The sequence below is a fragment of the Hemiscyllium ocellatum genome, chromosome 6 (genome assembly GCF_020745735.1).
Source record: "Hemiscyllium ocellatum isolate sHemOce1 chromosome 6, sHemOce1.pat.X.cur, whole genome shotgun sequence".
NCBI lineage: Eukaryota > Metazoa > Chordata > Chondrichthyes > Orectolobiformes > Hemiscylliidae > Hemiscyllium > Hemiscyllium ocellatum.
The window spans coordinates 52,327,179-52,347,535 of NC_083406.1; the positions used below are offsets into that span (position 1 = coordinate 52,327,179).

Below are 20,357 nucleotides of genomic sequence, written 5' to 3' on the forward strand. Positions count from 1 at the left end.
TTTTAAACCTAATCTTCTTTGAGTGTAGCCCCCACTTTCTCACAAACAAAGACAGACATACACACACTCAGGATAAACTGAAAAGAAAATAAGAGTTGTAATTTGCAGTTTGAAAATCATTTCAATTGTGAATACCAAGCCTTTATGAAATTCAGTGGGCAATAGGTTGTACTGCAGACGCATGGGTTGATCTTGCTGAAATTTCGAAGTCACTGGTCAATATAAACAGCTTTCCAGCAGGCCCTGAAGAATATTCACTTTTTTTTCTTATAAACTGGGATTCTTTCCTCAAGGCACTCGATAATTCTTTAACTGAATATTAACTAGACAGAAAGTAAATCTTGAACTCAGCTTCCTAATCCAGTAGCATTGTGAGCAAAGAAACACAGTCAAAATCAATTCATTCGACAGTTTTTCTTTCTTTTTCAACAGTTTCTGTGGTTGGCTGGCCAGGACAAGCCTCCACTTGATTAGCTGATGCAGCATCCAACCACATGCCAGTCTTAGAGCATACTACATCCTGGTACCAAAACGTCTGCAGTGTTCGTAGAACAACAATTAACTTGCAATTATCTTCTAGGCCAGTTCCCATCACTAACAGGAGTTTGTTTCTCTTACGAAAACAAGTTGCTTCTCAAAGTTCAAAGTTGCATTCTCAACTTCAGCTCAGAGTTCCTAGCCAAAATGAGAAAAACTATAATGGTCTCATCAATAAGTTGAAAGAGGGGGTTTGTATTGAAGGTGTTATGAAGTGGACGTTAACCCCCCCCCCCCTCTGATAACCAAAACCGAAACTGAGAGAGAGGCTCGCCTCGACTCGTAATTAGAGGAGAGATGTTGGAAAGAGAGTACCAGCATGGACCTGCTTCTTTGGTCCAACAGCCTCCACAACTGCCTGACTGCTTTTAGTAAATAGCCAGACCAGAAAAAAACTGAGCTGGGAGAACTGGCCACTCCCCTTTGATTTTAGATTTGATTACTTAGTGTGGAAACAGGCCCTTTAGCCCAACAAGTCCAAACTGACCTGCCGAAGCGCAACCCACCCAGACCCATTCCCCTACATTTATCCCTTCACCTAACACTACGGGCAATTTAGCATGTCCACTTCACCTAACCTGCACATTTTTGGACTGTGGGAGGAAACCCATGCAGACACGGGGAGAATGCGCAAACTCCACACAGTCGCCAGAGGTGGGAACTGAACCTGGGTCTCTGGCGCTGTGAGGCGGCAGTGCTAACCACTGTGCCACCGTGCACTTGTATAAAGTGTTTTTTTTAAACTTAAAAGCCTTTTGCCTGAGGCAGTATCTATTAGCTATAATCAAATTGGCCTTAAAACCCTTCAAACCCAGACTGTTCGGAGTCTTTGTCTTTTATGACCTATCTGAAAAAAAACCCAAGGACAGCATAATCTTGTTAAAGGAACAGCATCATCACAGTAAACGCTCAAAATAGCTTTTTTTACTTCTTCATATTCTGACACCACCTCTGACAATGCTGCAAACGCCTCAGTAGCCCTGCCTGTTAACTCGGTCTGAATTAATGCTACCTACATAGCTTTTGGCCAGTTTGGTCTGTTTAGCCGGTTTCTCAAAGGAAATAAAAAAAGGCTGTTACATCTTTTTCATTGAATTTTGGTAAGGTTTTGACAAATTTGTATATATCCCTGCCAGGTCTTTGGCTACAATGGGTTTGCTCATCATCACTATCCTCCTCACTAAGTCTACCTTCTACCTTCTCCTTTATTCTCTTATGCTGACTTTCCTGCCTAATTGCCAACTTCTGAAAGTCAATGTCTCTCTCTTTCTCCCTTTCTTTTCTCCTTTTTCCTCTGCTAGGAATCTCCTTTCCCTTTCTCTGTCTTCTAACTCCAATTGTCTCATTTGCTTTTTAATTTTTTTTTAACTCCACTATACTTGACTGTTTCTTTGATGTACCTAAATGCTTGGCTAACTCCGTTACAATTTCAGGTTTCCTATTATCCTTGGTTATACCCAGTTTTAGCATGTTTGCAAATTCTAAAAGTTCTCCTTTTTCTGTCTTCCTTGCTTGGCAAATTTGGGAAGCATCTTTAAACTCTAGAACTACTTTAGTTATGAGGCATTTTGATTTAACCAACCACAAGTAATCAAAATTAAACAAAATTTTTCATTTCTTGCCTAAGTTTTATTTAAAGATTTAGGACACTTGTCCCCAAGTCTGCTGGGACCTTTCGTTACCCAAATCTGTTGAAATCTGTCCAAATCCATCCAGATTCATTCAGATATCGCACAAGTACTATCCAGACCCCAGACCTGAGCTGTAATGAAACAGAGGTCGACTCACACCACCCCACCACCCTCCCCTCTCCCCCCCCCCTAATTTTTTACCTGCCAGTCTGTTGTAAACGAATGGTCAAATAAAGTGAAATTCTTTCACATTCTATAATCACGTAACAGTTTATTTATTGAACTCCAACAGTAAGCAAATTAACAGAACTATTAACAAACCAAATTCCTCTCTCACTATTCCCCAATAAAAGAAAATTCTAATGGAATTAGAATTCTAATAAATACAATTTAAGTTGCAGACATTTCGTCTCCTGTCTAGGTGACATCCTCAGTGCTTGTGAGCCTCCTGTGAAGCGCTTCTGTGATCTTTCTGCAACACAAATTCCCAGCTCGGCGAACAGAACCACAACAATGAACACCCGAGCTACAAATCTTCTCACAAACTTTAAATCCAGTTTAAAAATTGGAATTTAGTCTCTTGAAGTTATAGCCAGTCTCGAATGCTCTGTGCCCTCTCCACTGATCTTTCAGGAATGCCTCCTCGTTCAAATTCTTGCATCAGGAACACCTCTGTCCATCAAATTCTTGTGTCAGAAATATTATCTAAGAGTGCCGCTGTACCTTTAGTCAGATGATGGTTACTCTGAGAGCTGAGAGAGCTAATCTCTTTACATGGCAGTTTGCTCTCTGCTGGTTGTCAAATGCCCTCTTATTTTATACCTTTGATGACCAATTAATTTCTTACAATAAGTTTGCTTCTAGATTCTCAAAACCATCAGCTTTAAATTTAGTTGGTTCTTCGTCTCCAATTTAAATTAATCGGCAGATTTTCAAACTGATGTCTAGGTTTCGAACCACATTGCATTTTGATGTAATGTTTCGATTTTAGGAGCTCTCTGTGCACCAGTGAGATCTCTTGGGAATACCAGGTGTAGTAGGCCTTGAGGACTCTTGAGGTGGTGTCCTTACTTCTGACCAGAAAGTTCAGGTTTGTGTCCCATCTACCTTAGATATACAACATAAAATATCAAAAGCAAAATACTGCAAGTCTGGAGATCTGAATTTAAAAAAAATTCAAGGTTTGACAGCACCTTGAAAGAGAAGCTTAATTAAAAAGCAAAAGTCTGATATGACTCTTCTTTGAAACAGATAAGTTTAGGTATGGCTGATTTCAGTTGTGAGAGGAAATGTTTTACAAATCATCAAAAGTGACAAAACTGCTGTAGGAACCGCCAATGAGAATGAAAAGTAACTTGTAATTTTACAATTATATTCAGGAACAAAAGGTGATCTATCATGTTCAAAACTGACACCTTCGATATTGTGAATAAACGAATATACAGAATAACTATTTTGTCAATATTTAGATTAAAGGGAGAGGACAGAAACTGGCCAGGAATATCAAAATCAACACTCAAAAATTAGTTACATTAGGGAAAGTAGAGTGGCCAAGAGCAATGTGTGTCTCACAAATGTAGGTAATGTTGATATTACTGAAAAATAAGGAAGTGGCAACATGTTGCAGTATTTTACATCCGCATTTCAATATTTTTAATCAACCTTTTCAGATATGCTATAACATATGTCTGATACAAGTGGCATTTAAACCCAGCCCACACTTTGCCAGGGACAGTGGAGGAACTGCATATTATTTAAATGGACAAAGACTGCAGAAAGCTACAGAGCAGAGAGATCTGGAAGTCCTTGCTTGTGAATCTCAAAAAGCTGATGTCCCGAGTTCAACTGTAATAGGGAAGGCAAATGGAATATTGGTTTATATTTCAAAAGAATTAGAGTGTAAAAGCAGGGGGGTTTTGCTAAAACTGCTGGAGTACTGTGAACTGTGTTTTGCGCCTTCTATCTAAGGAAAGACATACCGCCATTGCAGGCATTCCAGAGAATATAACAGGTATAGAGGGAATATCTTATAGTAAGAGGCTGAGTAGGTTGGATTCATTGGAATTTAGGTGAATGAGAGGCAACTTCATTGAAACATACAAAACTCTGAAGGGATTAAGATGAGGAGGATTTTTTTCTTGGAGGATAGTAAATATGTGGAATTCCTTACTGCAGAGAGCTGATTGGACTGTTTTGTTAGTTACATTCAAAGCTGAGATAATTTTTTTAAAGGAACCAATGACTGAATGGCTTATTTCTGCTCCTAAGTCTTATGGTCTTTTGATTCAAAATGCCACGAGAACCCTTATTGCATCAGTGTTTACTATAGAGCAAAGGATTAGTTAAGCCATCCCAAGGAAACTATTCTAAAATTGGGAACAATATTTCATTAGTACTGGTGTAACCAAATTAACTGTATTGAAGAAAGTAATGATACTACAAAGTAACAAAGTGACCTGTTCATGAGGACTTAACGGGGGGGGGGTTTCATCCTAGGATTTCAAAAGAAGTCCTGACAACTTTTCAGATGCACTAGCTATTAACCTTCTAAAGTTCTTTTGATTAAGAAGTCATTCCTTAATGTTGAAGTATTCCACAGCACAAATATTTAAGAAAGTTGAAAGGGAAAACAAGGGAACTGTATACTAACCAGTTTTTCCCAACATTTTAAGGGCGGCACGGTGGCACAGTGGTTAGCACTGCTGCCTCACAGCGCCAGGGACCTGGGTTCAATTCCCGCCTCAGGCGACTGACTGTGTGGAGTTTGCACGTTCTCCCCGTGTCTGCGTGGGTTTCCTCCGGGTGCTCCAGTTTCCTCCCACAGTCCAAAGATGTGCGGGTCAGGTGAATTGGCCATGCTAAATTGCCCGTAGTGTTAGGTAAGGGGTATATGTAGGGGTATGGGTGGGTTGTCGCTTCGGCGGGTCGGTGTGGACTTGTTGGGCCGAAGGGCCTGTTTCCACACTGTAAGTAATCTAATCTAATCTATGAATCTATAGTAAGTAATCTAATTTTGTTTTTGTTAGGAAATTAGTTGACAATGAATGATGTGTGCATGAAACCCTTGAACGTTTTCAGTTGATCAGAACTTAGAATCAGAACTCAGAACTTGGATCAAACCCAATGTATATGATGTTTTTGAAGAGATTCTATTGATATTGTTCAAAAATGATTGATTGGTTTAAAACAAAATTTAATGCATTTTTTAGTCATTTGGTAGTACAGAATTTAAGTAATACTGAAACAAAATGATACATTGTATTGAAATATTGATGAAGAGCATTGGCAAAGTATCTTTTTCTGTAATGCCCAAATTGTACGTACATATTTTTCTAAGACAACTAACATGATATAAAAAGGGACCATTTTCAGGTAGCTATGAATAAATTGTACACGGAAATCAACTTCATTATCATTTTGATGTTTTAAGATCTAAATTATGTTTTTGACAAATGACATTGCTCAAATTTTGCCCTCTTTCCTTTCTGGCAAAAGCCTTGTTGTGAAATCTCATATATTCTGTTGAGGTTTGGAATTATAGGGAAAATCAGACGCTATATTTTGAAAAATCATCTCTATATTGTTCAGTTCATGAGGCCAATTACATTTGGTATAAAGTTGTTCTGGTAGTTTGATGTGGAAAAGTAACAACTGTTGGTTAAGGAGTCTAGTGCCTGAATTTTCACAAAGTCAGATGGGCATTACCAAAATGGCACCACTGCTGCAGCTGAATCAAAATGTAGCCAAAAAACCATAGGAACAAGAGAAATTCTTTGTGTTAGCTCTGCCATTCACTGGAATGATAGTAGATTTGCAAACTAATTTCTTAAACCTTCCTTTTTCTCATACCTCTGGTCAAAAAAACTTATCAACGTCAGCTTTAAAATGAGCAATTCATCCATTTTCTCAGTTTGAAAAGAGAATTCCAAATTTTAAGCATAATCTCAATTTTTGCTGCTTGGTCAGCGCTTAGTTCATGTTAGCTGGGGAAGTGACAATGGCAGGTTGATTCACAGAGGCAGCTGCACATGTAAAAGTGCAATAAAATGTTTTGTAACTGTAATATTGCAAAACACAACTCATAGGTTATAGGAATTTGTGAAAAACAGCTAAAATACTGAAAGTGTGTCTTAATTATTGTGAATTAGAAAACCTCCATTGTGTTTTTGAAAAATTGAAAGAATTTATGTTTGTTTGACTTGGAACACTCCCTTTCCCTGCATTTGGAGATAAAAATGTTCTTGCCGAATATCCGATCTGTAGAAAAATTAACCTGTTCATGAATGACAGATTTGTGAATATTACGCATAGATGACTGATTTTATAACTTCCATAGGAGCGTGAACAAAAAGCTGAGGAGGAACGAATTAGAATGGAAAATATACTTAGTGGAAACCCTCTACTGAATCTCATTGGACAGTCAAACTTCAAAGTGAAGCGGAGGTAATGTGAAAGACAATCATTTAGAATAGTCTCTTAACAGAAATTCTCATTACTGCTTGAATAGCTGTATACTGTTTGTTTTCTATAAAAATAGAACATGGAAATGTATTTCTAATGTTCTCTATCCCTATGCTAGAACTTTTCTATATAGTTTTCAGTAGCTCTCTTTTATGATATTGTCAGTGGCAGTACTTTTTTCCTTTACCTACAGTAAAATATGTTAAAGCATCAAAATTGTGTTTTTAAACTGCTTGAGCATACATTCCACTGCTGAAAAGTGTGGCATGCAAAAGCACAGCAGGTCAGGCAGCATTCGAGGAGCAGGAGAGTCGATATTTCAGGCATATTGTGGGGTGGGGGAAAGGGAGCTGAGAAATAAATGTGAGGGTGGGGGGAAGGCAGCTAGGAGGGGGCATGATGGTGATAGGTAGGAGGGGAGGGTGGAGTGTTTGGTGGGAACGATGATGGTAAGTAGGACAGTTCAAGAGGGTGGTGCCGAGTTGGAGGGTTGGATGTGGGGGGGAAGATAAGGAAGTTGGTGAAATCGACGTTGATGCCATGTGGTTGAAGGGTCCCAAGGTGAAAGATGAGTCATTCTTCCTTCTGTCATCATGTGGCATGGATTTGGCGGTTGAGGAGGCCCAGGCCTTGCATGTCCTTGGCAGAGTGGGACAGGGAGTTGAAGTGGTTGGCCTCGGGGCTTGTTTGGTATGCGAAACTTAGAGATGTTCCCTGAAACTTTCCGCAACCACATCAACAGTTTCCTTATCTTTTCTCCCCCCACCTCATCCCAGATCCAACCTGCTAACTCGGCACCACCGTATTGAACTGTCCTATTTGCCCATCTTCCTTTCCACCTATCTATTCCACCTTCCACTCCAATCTATCACTATCACCCACCCCCCCCCCACCTGCCTTCCAAGCTACTTTCTCCCCCAACCCCCACTCCCATCTTCCTATCTATGTCTCAGCCTCCTTTCCTCCCATCAAATTCCTGATGAAGAGCCTATGCCCGAAACGTTGACTTGCCTGCTCCTTGGATACTGTCTGACCTGCTATGCTTTTCCAGCGCCACACTTCTCAACTCTGATTCCAACGTCTGCGGTCTCCACTTTTTCATGGATTCTACTGTATCCAGTTGTTTTCACAAAACTCAAATCTCAAAGAATAAAATTCTTTACGAGCCAGGAAACTCTTAAAATTTATGAAATAGGAACAGACGTAAATCATGTGCCCCTTGTGCCTATTTTATCACTCCGTATGATCATGACTAATCTTTTGCTTCAACTCCAAGTAGGGACTTGTGCCTTATATACCTGGATTCCCTTTGAGGCCAAACATCTTGTATGTCTTAGCCTTATTTAACAATGAAGTATCCATATCTCTCAGATGAAAAGTTCCAAAGATCTACAGTCTTCAAAGTCTTCATCTATGCCCTAAATGATTAACACTTATCTAAACTGCACCCCCATTTTCTAGACTTCCCAGCCAGCAGAAGCAACCGCTGAGTCCATCTTATTGTGTCAACTAGATTAGTCCTGATTCTGCCAAGCTCCAACATATATTTTACTGTTTACTCTGTCTCTTAATATATCCATTCAGCCTTGGAATAATCTAATGAATCTTCAATATCCATAACTTAACTAAATGTATCCACCCTTACAAATGTAGACCAAAACTCTGCATAGTATTCCAGATGTGGTCTCGCAAAGTCCTTTACAATTGTAGCATGACTTGTTTATTCTTGCTGAAAATGTGTTGCTGGTTAAAGCACAGCAGGTTAGGCAGCATCCAAGGAACAGGAAATTCGACGTTTCGGGCCAGAGCCCTTCATCAGGAATGAGGAGAGGGTGCCAGGCAGGCTAAGATGTTGTTTATTCTTGTACTCACTCCTGTTACAATAATGGACAATGTTGCCCTACAAATTATAACTGTGTGGTAACTTTGTATTCCTTTTGTGAGTATGTCTGTATCTCTCTGAATGTCATTATTTAAAAAGTTTCAGACCTAATTTTAAAATATATCTTTTCTGTTTGCATTAACAAAATAAAACTTCTTTCATTTTTCCTCTCCATACCAGCCTCTGCCTCTGTTTTGTCCTCTTAGCTCACATTCTCACATTGCTTTGTCAGCAAAGTTAGATACTTAACTCTTCTCATCTTTTATGTTATCAAAAACATAAGCATAGATTATAAACAGCTGTGGCCCCAGCACTGATCTTGCGGCACACTAATAATCATAGTTACCTATTTTTAAAATGTCTTTTTATCTCTACTTTCTGTTTCCTAATCTAATTTTTAATCCTCAAGCAGTGTTTACATGTTATCACAAACTGCAAGAGCCATTGCATGCTAACCGTTTGTATAACCATAAGACATAAAAGCAGAAATTAGGCTATTCAGCCCATTTCTCCACCCTTCAGTTATTGCTGATGAGTTTCTCAATCCCATTTTCCCACTTTCTCCTCGTAACTCTTGATTCACTTAATACGCGAGAGAATCTGTCTATCTCAGTCTTAAATATTCTCAATGACCTGGCCTCCACAGCCTTCTGTGGCAATGAATTACATAGATTCATCACTCTCTGACTGAAGAAATTTCTTCCTATCTCTGTTCAAGAAGGTCTTCCCTTTACTCTAAGACTAAGCCCTCAGGTCCTAATCTCTCCTATTAATGAAAACACCTTCCCAACAACTACTCTGTCCAGGCCATTCAGAATTATGTATGTTTCAATTAGATCCCTTCTCATACTTCTAAATTCCATCGAGTTTAGACCCAGAGTTCTTAAATGTTCTTCATATATACAGCTTTTCATTACTGGGACCATTCTCGTGAACCTTCTCTGGACACACTCCAGGGCCAGTATATCCTTCATGAGATATGGGGCCCAAAACTGCACACAGTACTCCAAATGTGGCATGACTAGAACCTTATAGAGCCTCAGAAGTACATCACTGCTTTTATATTCAAATCCTCTGAAAATAAATGCCATCATTCCATTTGCCTGCCTGACTCAATCTGTAAGTTTACCTTGAGAGAATCCTGGACTAGAACTTCCAAGTCTCTTTGCACTTCAGATTTCTGAATTTTATCCCCATTTAGAAAATAATCCATGTCCCCATTCTTCCTACCAAAGTGCATGACCTCACTATTTCCCAAATTGCACTCCCAACCTATCCAAATCCTTCTGCAGCTTCTTGCCTCCTCAATGCTCCCTGTCCCTCTACCTATCTTTGTATCATCTGCAAACTTAGCCAGAATACCCTCAATTCCTTCATCTAGATCGCTAATGTATGAAGTGAAAAGTTGTGGTCCCAACATTGAGCCTTGCAGAACACCACTTGTCACCTGAGAAGGACCTTTTTATCCTCACTTTTTGCTTTCTGCCAGACAGGGTTAAAAATTACACAATGCCAGGTCTATTTAGAAGTACAAGCTTTCAGAGCGAGTTTCTGTCCATGCAAGCACCTTGCCTCTGACACCATCTTACTCAACAGCCTCTTGTGTAATATCTTGTCAAAGGCCTTCTCGAAGTCCAAGTAGATAACATCCATTGGTTCTCCTTGGTCTCACTTGCTCATTACTTCCTCAAAGAATTCCAGCAGATTTGTCAGGCATGACCTTTCTTTGATAAAACTATGCTGACTTTGCCCTATTTTACTATACATTTTCAAGTATTCAGAAATCGCATCCTTCACAATAGATTCTACAGTATTACCCACAGCCAAGGTTAGGCTAATTAGTTCGCAACTTTCCATCTTTTGCCTTATTCCCTTTCTAAACAGGGGTGTCATGTTATTAATTTTCCATTTCTCTGGGGCCCTCCTTGATTCTAGTAATTCCTGAAAGATGATCACTAACACCTCTGCTATCTCTTCAGCTATCTCCTTTAGAACTCTGGTGTGTAGTCCATGTGGTCCAGGTGATTTATCCACGTTCTCATCATACATTTTGTTGAGCACTTCTTCCCTGGTGATACCCACCATACTCAGCTCTGCCCTCTCTCTTGAATTTTTGGGATATTACTCATGTCTTCCACCGTGAAGACTAACACGAAGTAATTATTAAGTTCCTCAGCCATTTCCTTGTTTCTCTCTATTGTCTCTCCAGCGTCATTTTCCAGTGGCCCAATGTGCACTTTTGCCTTCCTAATCCTCTGGTTTCCCACTGCCCTTTGCCACATTATACATTGGACAGTACAGTACAGGTCCTTCGCCCCTCCATATTATGCCAACCTTTTATCCTACTCTAAGATCAAACTATCTGACATATCCTACATTTTATGATCATCCGTGGTGCCTATTCAAGTGTCGCTTAAATATCCTTAATGTATCTGACTACTACCACTGCTGGCAGTGTACCCATCAGTGTCTGTGTAAAGAAGCAACCTCTGACATCTCCCCTAAACCTTTCTCCAATCATCTTAAACTTATGCGTCCTTGTGACAGCCTTTTCTGCCCTTGGAAAACGTCTCTGGCTATCCACTCTATCATTTTGTACACCTCTATCAAGTCACCTCTCGTCCTTCTTCACTGCAATGAGAAAAGCCCCAGCTCCCTCAACCTTTCTTCATAAGACATGCCCTCTAGTCCAAGCAGCTTCCTGGTAAATTTCCTCTGTGCCCTCTCTCAAGCTTCCACATCGTTCCTATAATAAGGCGACCAGAACGGAACACAATATTTCAAGTGTGGTGTAACCAGGGCTTTAGAGCTGCAGCATAACCTCACAGCTCTTAAACTTAAACCCCCCTGCTAGTGAAAGCTAACACACCATTATCCTTCTTAGCAATCATATCAACTTGGATGGCAATTTTGAGGGACCTATGGATGTGGACCCGAAGATCCCTCTGTTTTTCCACACTGCCAAGAATCCTGTCTTATATGCTTTCTGTTTTGCTTTTATGCTATTTGTGACTTCTCTAGTCAGCCATGGTTACCTCATCTTCCTTGTACAATGCTTCTTTTTCCTCAGGATGAATCTCTGCTGTGTCTCCTGAATTACTCCCAGAAGCTTCTACCATTGCTGTTCCACTGTCTTTCCTGCTCGACTTCTCTCCCAGTCAATTCTACCCAGCTTGTTCCTCATGCCTCTATAGTTGTCTTTATTCAGCTGTAATACTGTTATCTCTGATTCTGTCTTCTCCCTCTCAAATTGCAGAGTAAATTCAGTCATATTATTGCCTCCTAAGCATTTCTTCACCTTAAGCTCTCTTATAAGTCTGACTCATTGCGCAATACTAAATCTAGATCAATCAAGCAGACTGCTTCCTCCTGGATAGTATCAAGCCTCTTGAGTGTTATTAAAGACTTATTCATCCAGGGAAGTGGTGAGTATTCTGTTATATTTCTGATTTGTACCTTGTAGGAGGCAGCTAGACTTTGGAAGTCAGGAGATAAGTTATACTCTGCAGATTCCTTGCCTCAGACCTGGTCTCATAGCCCTGTAATGTGTTGATGATGTTTAGATTTTCTGTTGGAAGTAGTGATTACTTGCAGTTGTGTGGTTACTTGCCCCTTGTCAGCCCAAACCTAGATATCATTTAGGTCTGGCTACATTTTGACATGGATTGCTTTGATTCCTGAGGAGCTGCAAATAGGTGAAAGTGAGGACTGCAGATGCTGGAGATCAGAGCTGAAATCATGCCCGAAACGTTGATTCTCCTGTTTCTTGGATGCTGCCTGACCTGTTGTGCTTTTCCAGCAACACATTTCCAGAGCTGCAAATAGGTGCTGAACATTGTACATCATTGGCAAACATCCCCACTTCTGAACTTATACTGAAGAGAAGATCGTTGATGAAGCTATTGAAAATGGTTGGACTAAGGGCAGGACTGTGAAGAACTGAAAAATTATGTCCTGGAGTTGAGATAGCAACCAAAACCATATTCCCTTGTGTGAATCCAGCCAGAGGTCAGTTTTCCCTGATTCTCACTGATTGTAGTTTGATTAGAGCTCCTTGATGCCATTCTTAATCAAATGCTGTCTGATCAAGGGCATCAGGCTAGTATCCTCTTTGGAATTCAGCTCTTTTGTCCATCCTTGAACCAAGCCTGTAAATGAACTCAGGAGTTGAAAGACCTGTTGGAACTCAAATTGAACAGTGAGGAAGTGATTGCTCAACAAATATTGCTTGATAGTACTGTTGATGACTCCCTCCATTATTTAACTAGTGATCAAGACTACACAGGGTGATTTAATTCGTATAGAGCATAGCTAGGCAATTTTATACATTAGTGGGCAGATGCCAGTATTGTAGCTGTACTCAAATAGCCTGGTTTGATATATAGCAAATTCTGGAAATGGTTCTTCAGTACTACTGTGGCCACTTCAGTATTCAACGACTTCAGTAGTTTCTTAATATGATGTGGAATGAGTTGAATTGGCTGTAGTCTAGTATCTGTGATGCTGAGGACCTTCTGAAGAGTTCAAGATGCATCATTAACTTGGCACTTCTGGTTGGAGATTGTTGCAAATGCTTCAGCTTTATCTTTGGATATTCAGTAATCTTCATTGCAAGCATTGACAATTTTGTATCATAATACTGAATAGGTTGATGAGTAAATTAACTACTTAATTGCTAAGATTTTTATATCTAGGATTTGATAGTTATGCGTTTGCTGCAATGAACTTAGTGGTAGTAATTGCATTCTAAATCAAATAAAATTGTCATAAATTAAATTGGCGTGATATACTTTTTAGCTGAATTATTTTTAAGCAACTTTGAAGTTTGAACTCTTGGAACTAAGTATTTGAACCATGGAAAGATTTTACTAAGCCATTGTTATGCAGTTCAGCTGTTTTTTTTTTAAACAATGTATAGTTTGTGTACTGGTGTACTATGATCTGAAAGAAAAGATACACATTCAGACTTGCAGGCAGTGCCCTATATGGATATAACAATAGATTTCAGTGATAGATTAGTTTCTTATCTACAGCAGTGTTGAATGTATTGTTGTCTGATGATGTACCATTATTTGTCCAGAAAGGTAAGATGAATATCATCAATCTTCATCATGTATTTCCCTGCTTGAATCACCTTTTCATTCTGCTCAATTAATTTGCAATACAATTTAATTATTTCCTCATTTAAGGCATAAATGATCGCTATTACCAGAATTTACAGTTCATTGAATGACCTTTAAAGACTTTAATACATCGTCTCAGCTGATAGTTCAGCACTTACTTGGTACTGAATCTGCCTAAAGGTTGTCCATCAGTTAAGACTTTATATCAAGGCTTTTGTTGCCCTTTACTGGTGGGCATGAATGATCTCATACCACTGTTGCACAGCCACAAGATTTCCTGGTTCCCAATCCAGTGTTTATCGCTCAGTTATCATCGCTAAAACCATCTCATCGATAATTCATTCATTGCTGTTTGTGAGAGCTTGTGTGCATTAAATTTGCCTCTGCATTTACATATATTACGCTTGTAAAATGCTTCGTTGGCTGTAGTGCTCCGGTGCATTGAAATTGAGTGGTGCTTGTTCAAACAATGGAAACAAATAGGAACTTCTGTTGAATCCTAGGTGGAAAAGTAACCTCATGACAATGTTGCTTTTAGAACAGTGGTGCCATGCACAGCTACATGATCTCACAGTCTGTGCTAATCTACTTTGAACTTCCTTTAAAGTTTAATTTGCTGGTTCTGGCATTCTTCCCAGATGTCATTGAGTTGTAATTTTACAACTTGTTTCATTTCAGAACAAAATTGATACATTTAACATTTCTAATGGGTGGACTTAAGAAATAGCGTTGTAGTTACACATCATGTTTTCTGTTGTGGAAAAGCCTTTGAAGCAGCTTGCAAACCAGTCATGTACGACGGTTTCCATGATTTGAATTCCAGGATTTTGTTGTTCATGTACTTCAATTTAGGCATACTGATATCGCCAAATGAAGGTACCATGCTGGTTCTTGCAATGTTCATGTTTTGAGACTGAAATTTCCACTTCACTACCTGAAAATATCATTGAAAAATGATAATTCTGTCTTAAAATTTTGACTCATTATAAAATGTGTATACCAATATTATCAGGACTGCATAGTAAAACAGGCTTTTAAGTTGTGCACATTACTGTGACGAGAATGTGCCAATTTTGGGAAGGAATGAATTTTAGTTAACCCGTGTCATTCCATGAAAGCTCCGACGGTGATGAATAACAAAAGAAAACTTAAGGTGCTTTGTATCTAGGTCATTAGTGCCAATATGTAACTCTGTTTTCCTTTTAGGTGGGATGACGATGTAGTGTTCAAGAACTGTGCGAAAGGATTAGATGAGTCAAAGAGGGATAAAAGATTTGTGAATGATACACTTCGTTCAGAATTCCACAAGAAATTCATGGAAAAGTACATCAAATAATTAACGTTAATAGTCTCAGAAATAATTTTCTCTTCCTTCCGAGGACTATAAACTCTATTTTATTCTCTATTTGTTTCCATGGATTTCATATCAGCTAAACCTAAGACAATTAACATCAGCTTCGAAGTTTCTTTCAGTCCTGCTCTTAGGTATCAAGATATTAAGAAACGATGCACTTCATGAAGCACCTGATTTCTATTTTGTTGCATCCTGCTGCTGTACAGATGAAATCAAGAACTTTGTGGTTTAAGAGGAAGGAAACTCAGTTGAATTTGCATTCTATTTTTCATGCCATGTATTGCATCAGTATGAGATGTCAACTGAGTGTATTTCTGACAACTAAAATTCAATTGATTTTTAATTGATGTAGTTAGAATATGATTTGCATATGCTGTTTTTTTTCTGAGTAGGTCCAAAGATCTATGTGTGTCTTGAAACATCTGGTGAATATCTGATTGTAGCTTATGAGCAATACCATTGTGTGTTAAAAAATAGATTGCAGTTCTGTTGGTGTAGTGCAGGCTTTAAGGATGTAATTTCCATCTTGCAACCTACTAAGTAAGGAATAAAACATTTTGTTACTTGACTTTATCCTGATTTTAAAAATAAATTTTATTATTAAAATCACATTAATTTAAAATTGCACTATCATCATTGTAAACAAAGTGAATTCTTGATACAAGTTAAACTGTGATTTCGTTGTGTGCCACACTTTAAGATTCCGTGAAGTATTTACATCAGCAGGATAAAATATACTTTTATATGAAACAGCATGATTGATCAAGGATATCCATCATGGATCTGTTAAAAGCAAATTGAGTACCTTTAAGTTAACTGAGAAAGTTGATTGAGGTAAGCAACACAGCTCAAGATTGTTAGGTTGTAGTTTTAGCACCTTGAACAATTGACCATGAAATCCACTGTATATCTGCAAACTCAATTGTATTATCCAATATTACGCAATCTTTTGGTATATTGTATGATGTCTTTGGAATCCAAAGAATACTTTGTGCTTTGAGTTTGAGTGACTACGATCATTCTGGGATTTTTGAGATTTTATTTACGAAGTTAGACTAATAAATCTGAGTTTATTTTTTAAATAGATATTGAAGAAATCATAAACGTCAATTTTGAATTACCAAGAGATGAAAAATATGATTATCAGCAAGTTACTAGGCAGGATTTGTGAAGGTGTGGGCATTTTCTTTTAGCCCTAAGAATTGACTGGGTCAGGAATCTGATTGTCCACTTCTGAGTTTAAACGAGGTGGGTTTGCAAGTGAGTGAGGAATCCTATTGAGTTGTTAAGTAATTCATTAAATGCTTAATTTCCCAATTAACTCAGAATTTAAATCAGATTTCTGATTTTGACAAACATTGCACTTTTTTGCTTGAGCTACTTGAAACTCTCCAGGGTCAAACAGATGAGAGATTTAGATTCTCCTAAATCGTTCCCAAGAGCAAACTGTGTTCCTGAAACTGACACTGTCAATCACTCCCACTGTTACTTCTCTAGTCTTAATTTGGCTCTTCAACCTGGTTTTACATAGGGGAACAATAAATTTCTGTCCATCTATTCTATAAATTACCACTCTCTCAGGTAACATTTCAGAAGGAATGCAAACATGGTCATCTCTTACTATGACACACTGATTAGATCCCGTATCTCTCAAAATTATAACTTCCTTCCCTTCTCCCCTGTTCTTCCTGAGAAAACTTTACCCACAGAAGTCTTTATAGAGATCAGGCACTAACTTAATACCCAGCCCTGCAACTCCTCGACTTTTCTTGGGGGTTCCTTTATTACTTTCAATACTGCCACTTGCTTAGTTTCTTTTACCACATCTTTTCGCACAGAGCCTTTCTTGAACAAGCAGCACTGTGACCTTATGTGTCCCATTATCTGGCAGTGAAAACACCTTTTCCCAGTGCCCTTCTTAAATGATCAGCATTGTAATTTCTGTATCCCATTCCATTTCAGTGAAAGCACCTGAGGCCTAGGATGTTGCCAGGGTTGGAAGATCTGAGCTACAGAGAGAGGCTGAATAGGCTGGGGCTGTTTTCCCTGAAGCATCGGAGGCTGAGGTTGACCTTATAGAGGTTTAAAAAATTATGAGGGGCATGGATAGGATAAATAGACAAAGTCTTTTCCCTGGGGTCGGGGAGTCCAGAATGAGAGGGTATAGGTTTAGGGTGAGAGGGGAAAGATATAAAAGAGACCTAAGAGGCAACTTTTTCAAGCAAAGGGTGGTGCGTGTATGGAATGAACTGCCAGAGGATGTGTTAGAGGCTGGTAAAATTGCAACATTTAAGAGGCAATTGGATGGGTATATGAATAGGAAGGGTTTGGAGGGATATGGGCTGGGTGCTGGCAGGTAGGACTAGTTTGGGTTGGGATATCTGGTCGGCATGGACGGGTTGGACTGAAGGGTCTGTTTCCAGGCTGTATATCTCTATGACTCTATGACCTCCTTTCCACCCTCTTGGGCTTCTTTTTCTACCTGTGGTAAACTATTACCGATGCGCTTTACCCTTTGTTTTGTAGTGTTTTGTTTTTTCTCCCCTTCTCCCAATTTCTATCCCTCATAGGACACAATTCTTGCTAGAAGCTAAATTTTGCCTTATGCACCAATACATATTCATCTGCCATCTCCCACTCTTCTCACTTCTTGAACTTTCTGTTCCTCCAACATGAAATCTTATCATCTCTGGAATTGCATTTTTAAATTCGTCCAGCAGAATAATCTATCTTCGAGTCTCAGAGGTCTTATCTATTTTTAAAGCTCACACCCATCTATCAAAATTATTATGTTTAATTCTTTCAAACTCAACTAAAATCTGACCTCGTTCCTTCTTTATGTTTCTGAACTGCTGTCTATATGCTTCTATATTCATAAGCACTCAAAATAGCCTGTTTGACATCTGCCTAATCTTTTGACCCTTCATCTGACAGCGCTGAAAATACCTCACTAAGTCTGCCTTATCAATTTAGTCTGAACTAAGTTGTTGTCTGACCACTCCATCTACCTAACCAATTTTCAAATGAAATAAAGAAGGCTTTGGCATCTTTCTCATCAAATGTAGCAATATTTTAACATATGTGTATACATCACTACCTTCTTCCTTCATCTACATCCTGTTAACTTGACTTCCATGACTAATTTGCATCTTCTGAGGTTCAAATTCTCTCTCTCTCTCTCTCTCTCTCTCTCTTTTACCCCTCTCTCTTTTTCTTCTCTCATGGCTCTTCTTTCCCTTTCTTTTTCTTCTAACAACATTTGCCACAATTGCAATTTAAGTCAACAGCACTTGGAATAATGATAGAAATGAGAAGTGTAAAATGGCTTTGGAAAAGGAGCAAGACAAACAAAAAACTACAGAAGCTTGATTCCAAATTAGACAGGCAGGAGGCAGAAGAACACAGCAAGTCAGGCAGCATCAGAAGGTGGAGAAGTCAACGTTCGAGTATAACCCTTTTTCAGGACTAGAGATGGGTGTGGGTGGAGCTGCAGATAAAGGGGTTGGCAGGGACAGGATGATGAAGACAGGTAGAGGGTACAACTTGGTTGGTGGAATGAATCTGGTTGGTGGTCGGGAGCAGGGGAAGGGATGGGGAGGGGTTAGGAAGGGAATTGGGGGATGGGAAGGGAGGTTATTTGAAATTGGAGAACTCAATGTTGCTCCTACAGACTCCCATCGGCACCTGGACTACACCTCCTCCCAACCAGTATCCTGCAAGAACTCCATTCCATTGTCCCAACTCCTCTGCCTCTGCCGCATCTACTTGGATGAGGAGGCATTCTAATCGTGAGCATGCCAGATGCCCACCTGTTTTGAACAACATGCTTTTTCATACTCTCATCCAGACAGTCCTCCATTCTCTGTTCCACTGCTCTAAAACACTCCCTTCCCAATGCAATAAAGACAGCGTCCCATTCTCCTCATCTACCACCCCACCAGTATCTGCATCCAACGCATCATCCTTAAATAATTCTGCCAACTTCAACTAGACCAGCAAGAATGTTTTCTCCTCCCCACCCCTCTCTGCCTTCCACAAGGACTGTTCTCTTGGACAGATCTTGGTTTGCATCACTCTCCCAAGTACCTTCCCCTACAGCCGGAAAAGATGCAAAACCTGCCAGTACGCCACTCGCCCCTTCACCTCCATCAGAGCCCCAGTCTTTCCAGGTGAGACAGAGGTTCACCTGCCTCTCTTCCAACCTAATTTACTACATCAATTGCTCCCGACATGGTCTTCTCTATATCAGTGAGACCAATCGTAAACTTAGTGAATAGTTCATCAAGCATTGCAGCCGGGCCCACAAGGGATGACAGGACCTCCCTGTCACTTTCCATTTCAATTCCCCTAATGACCCTCTTTCCGACATGACCATCCTTGGCCTCCTCCATTGCCACAATAAACCACAGCGCATCTTCTGCCTGGACAGTCTACAGCCTGGAGGATTCAACAATGAGTTCTCCAATTTCAAATAACCTCTGTTCCCAGCCCCCAACTCCCTTCCCAGCCCCAGCCCATTCCTTCCACTGCTCCCTGTCACCAACCAGATTCATTCCTCCCATTGACCAATCAGGTCATACCTTGTATTTGTCTTCACATATCCTCACTTCGCCACCCTGCCCTTGCCACCCCCTTTATCTGCAGTTCCTCTCACACCCATCCCAGTCCTGAAGAAGGGTTACACCCAAAACATCAACTTCACCTTCTGATGCTGCCTGGCTTCTATATTCTTCCAACGTCCTGCCTATCTATTTAGGAGAAGGAGCAGCAGGCAGAAAGTTTATTTTAGTATTAGACACAAAAGTAGATGTTGCTGGAAAAAAGCAGGTCTGGCACATCTGTGGAGAGAAATCAGAGTTAACATTTCAGGTTGAGTGATCCATCCTTCTAACAGTTCTGAGGAAGGGTTACTCGACCAGAAACAATAACTCTGCTTTCTCTCCACAGATGCTGCCAGATCATCTGAACTTTTCCAGCAATTTCTATTTGTATTTCTGATTTACAGCATCCAAACTTCTTTTGACTTTTATTTTAGCATTAGTTTTTTGATTAACCAAATCATTCCAATCTTTTATGAATTAATCATAATTTGAAAGTAAGATTCAGGAAAAACATATCTAATTATTTTAAACAATTTAGTTATGAAAACTTTTTGATACCAGGCTTACTTCCAAACCCTATTTTCTTAGTCACATCAATATAGAAATATCGCAAGCTCCACTCTTCAATAAAATCACAAGACATAGATATAGGATATTCAGCCCATCATTCAGTTGGATCACATCTGCTCTGATAATCTTCAACTCCACTTTCCTACATTTTCCCCATAATCCTTGATATGATTAGATTAGAATGCTTGCAGTGTGGAA

General features: G+C 39.5%; 1 protein-coding gene across 2 annotated transcripts in view; it reads left to right on the forward strand.

Annotated features, from left to right (window-relative positions):
- Positions 1-15,561, forward strand: part of cwc15 (CWC15 spliceosome associated protein homolog) — a 102,503-nt gene extending 86,942 nt beyond the window's left edge. The window contains exons 6-8 of one of the 2 annotated variants that reach the window (XM_060825952.1): positions 6,505-6,611; positions 11,857-11,936; positions 14,841-14,956. In XM_060825952.1, the coding sequence (XP_060681935.1) occupies positions 6,505-6,611; positions 11,857-11,936; positions 14,841-14,857 (204 nt within the window). In that variant the 3' untranslated portion in view covers positions 14,858-14,956. Of the gene's footprint in view, positions 1-6,504; positions 6,612-11,856; positions 11,937-14,840 lie in introns of both variants that reach the window. The other variant, XM_060825951.1, reaches the window with a different exon arrangement.
- The last annotated feature ends 4,796 nt before the right edge of the window (positions 15,562-20,357 follow it).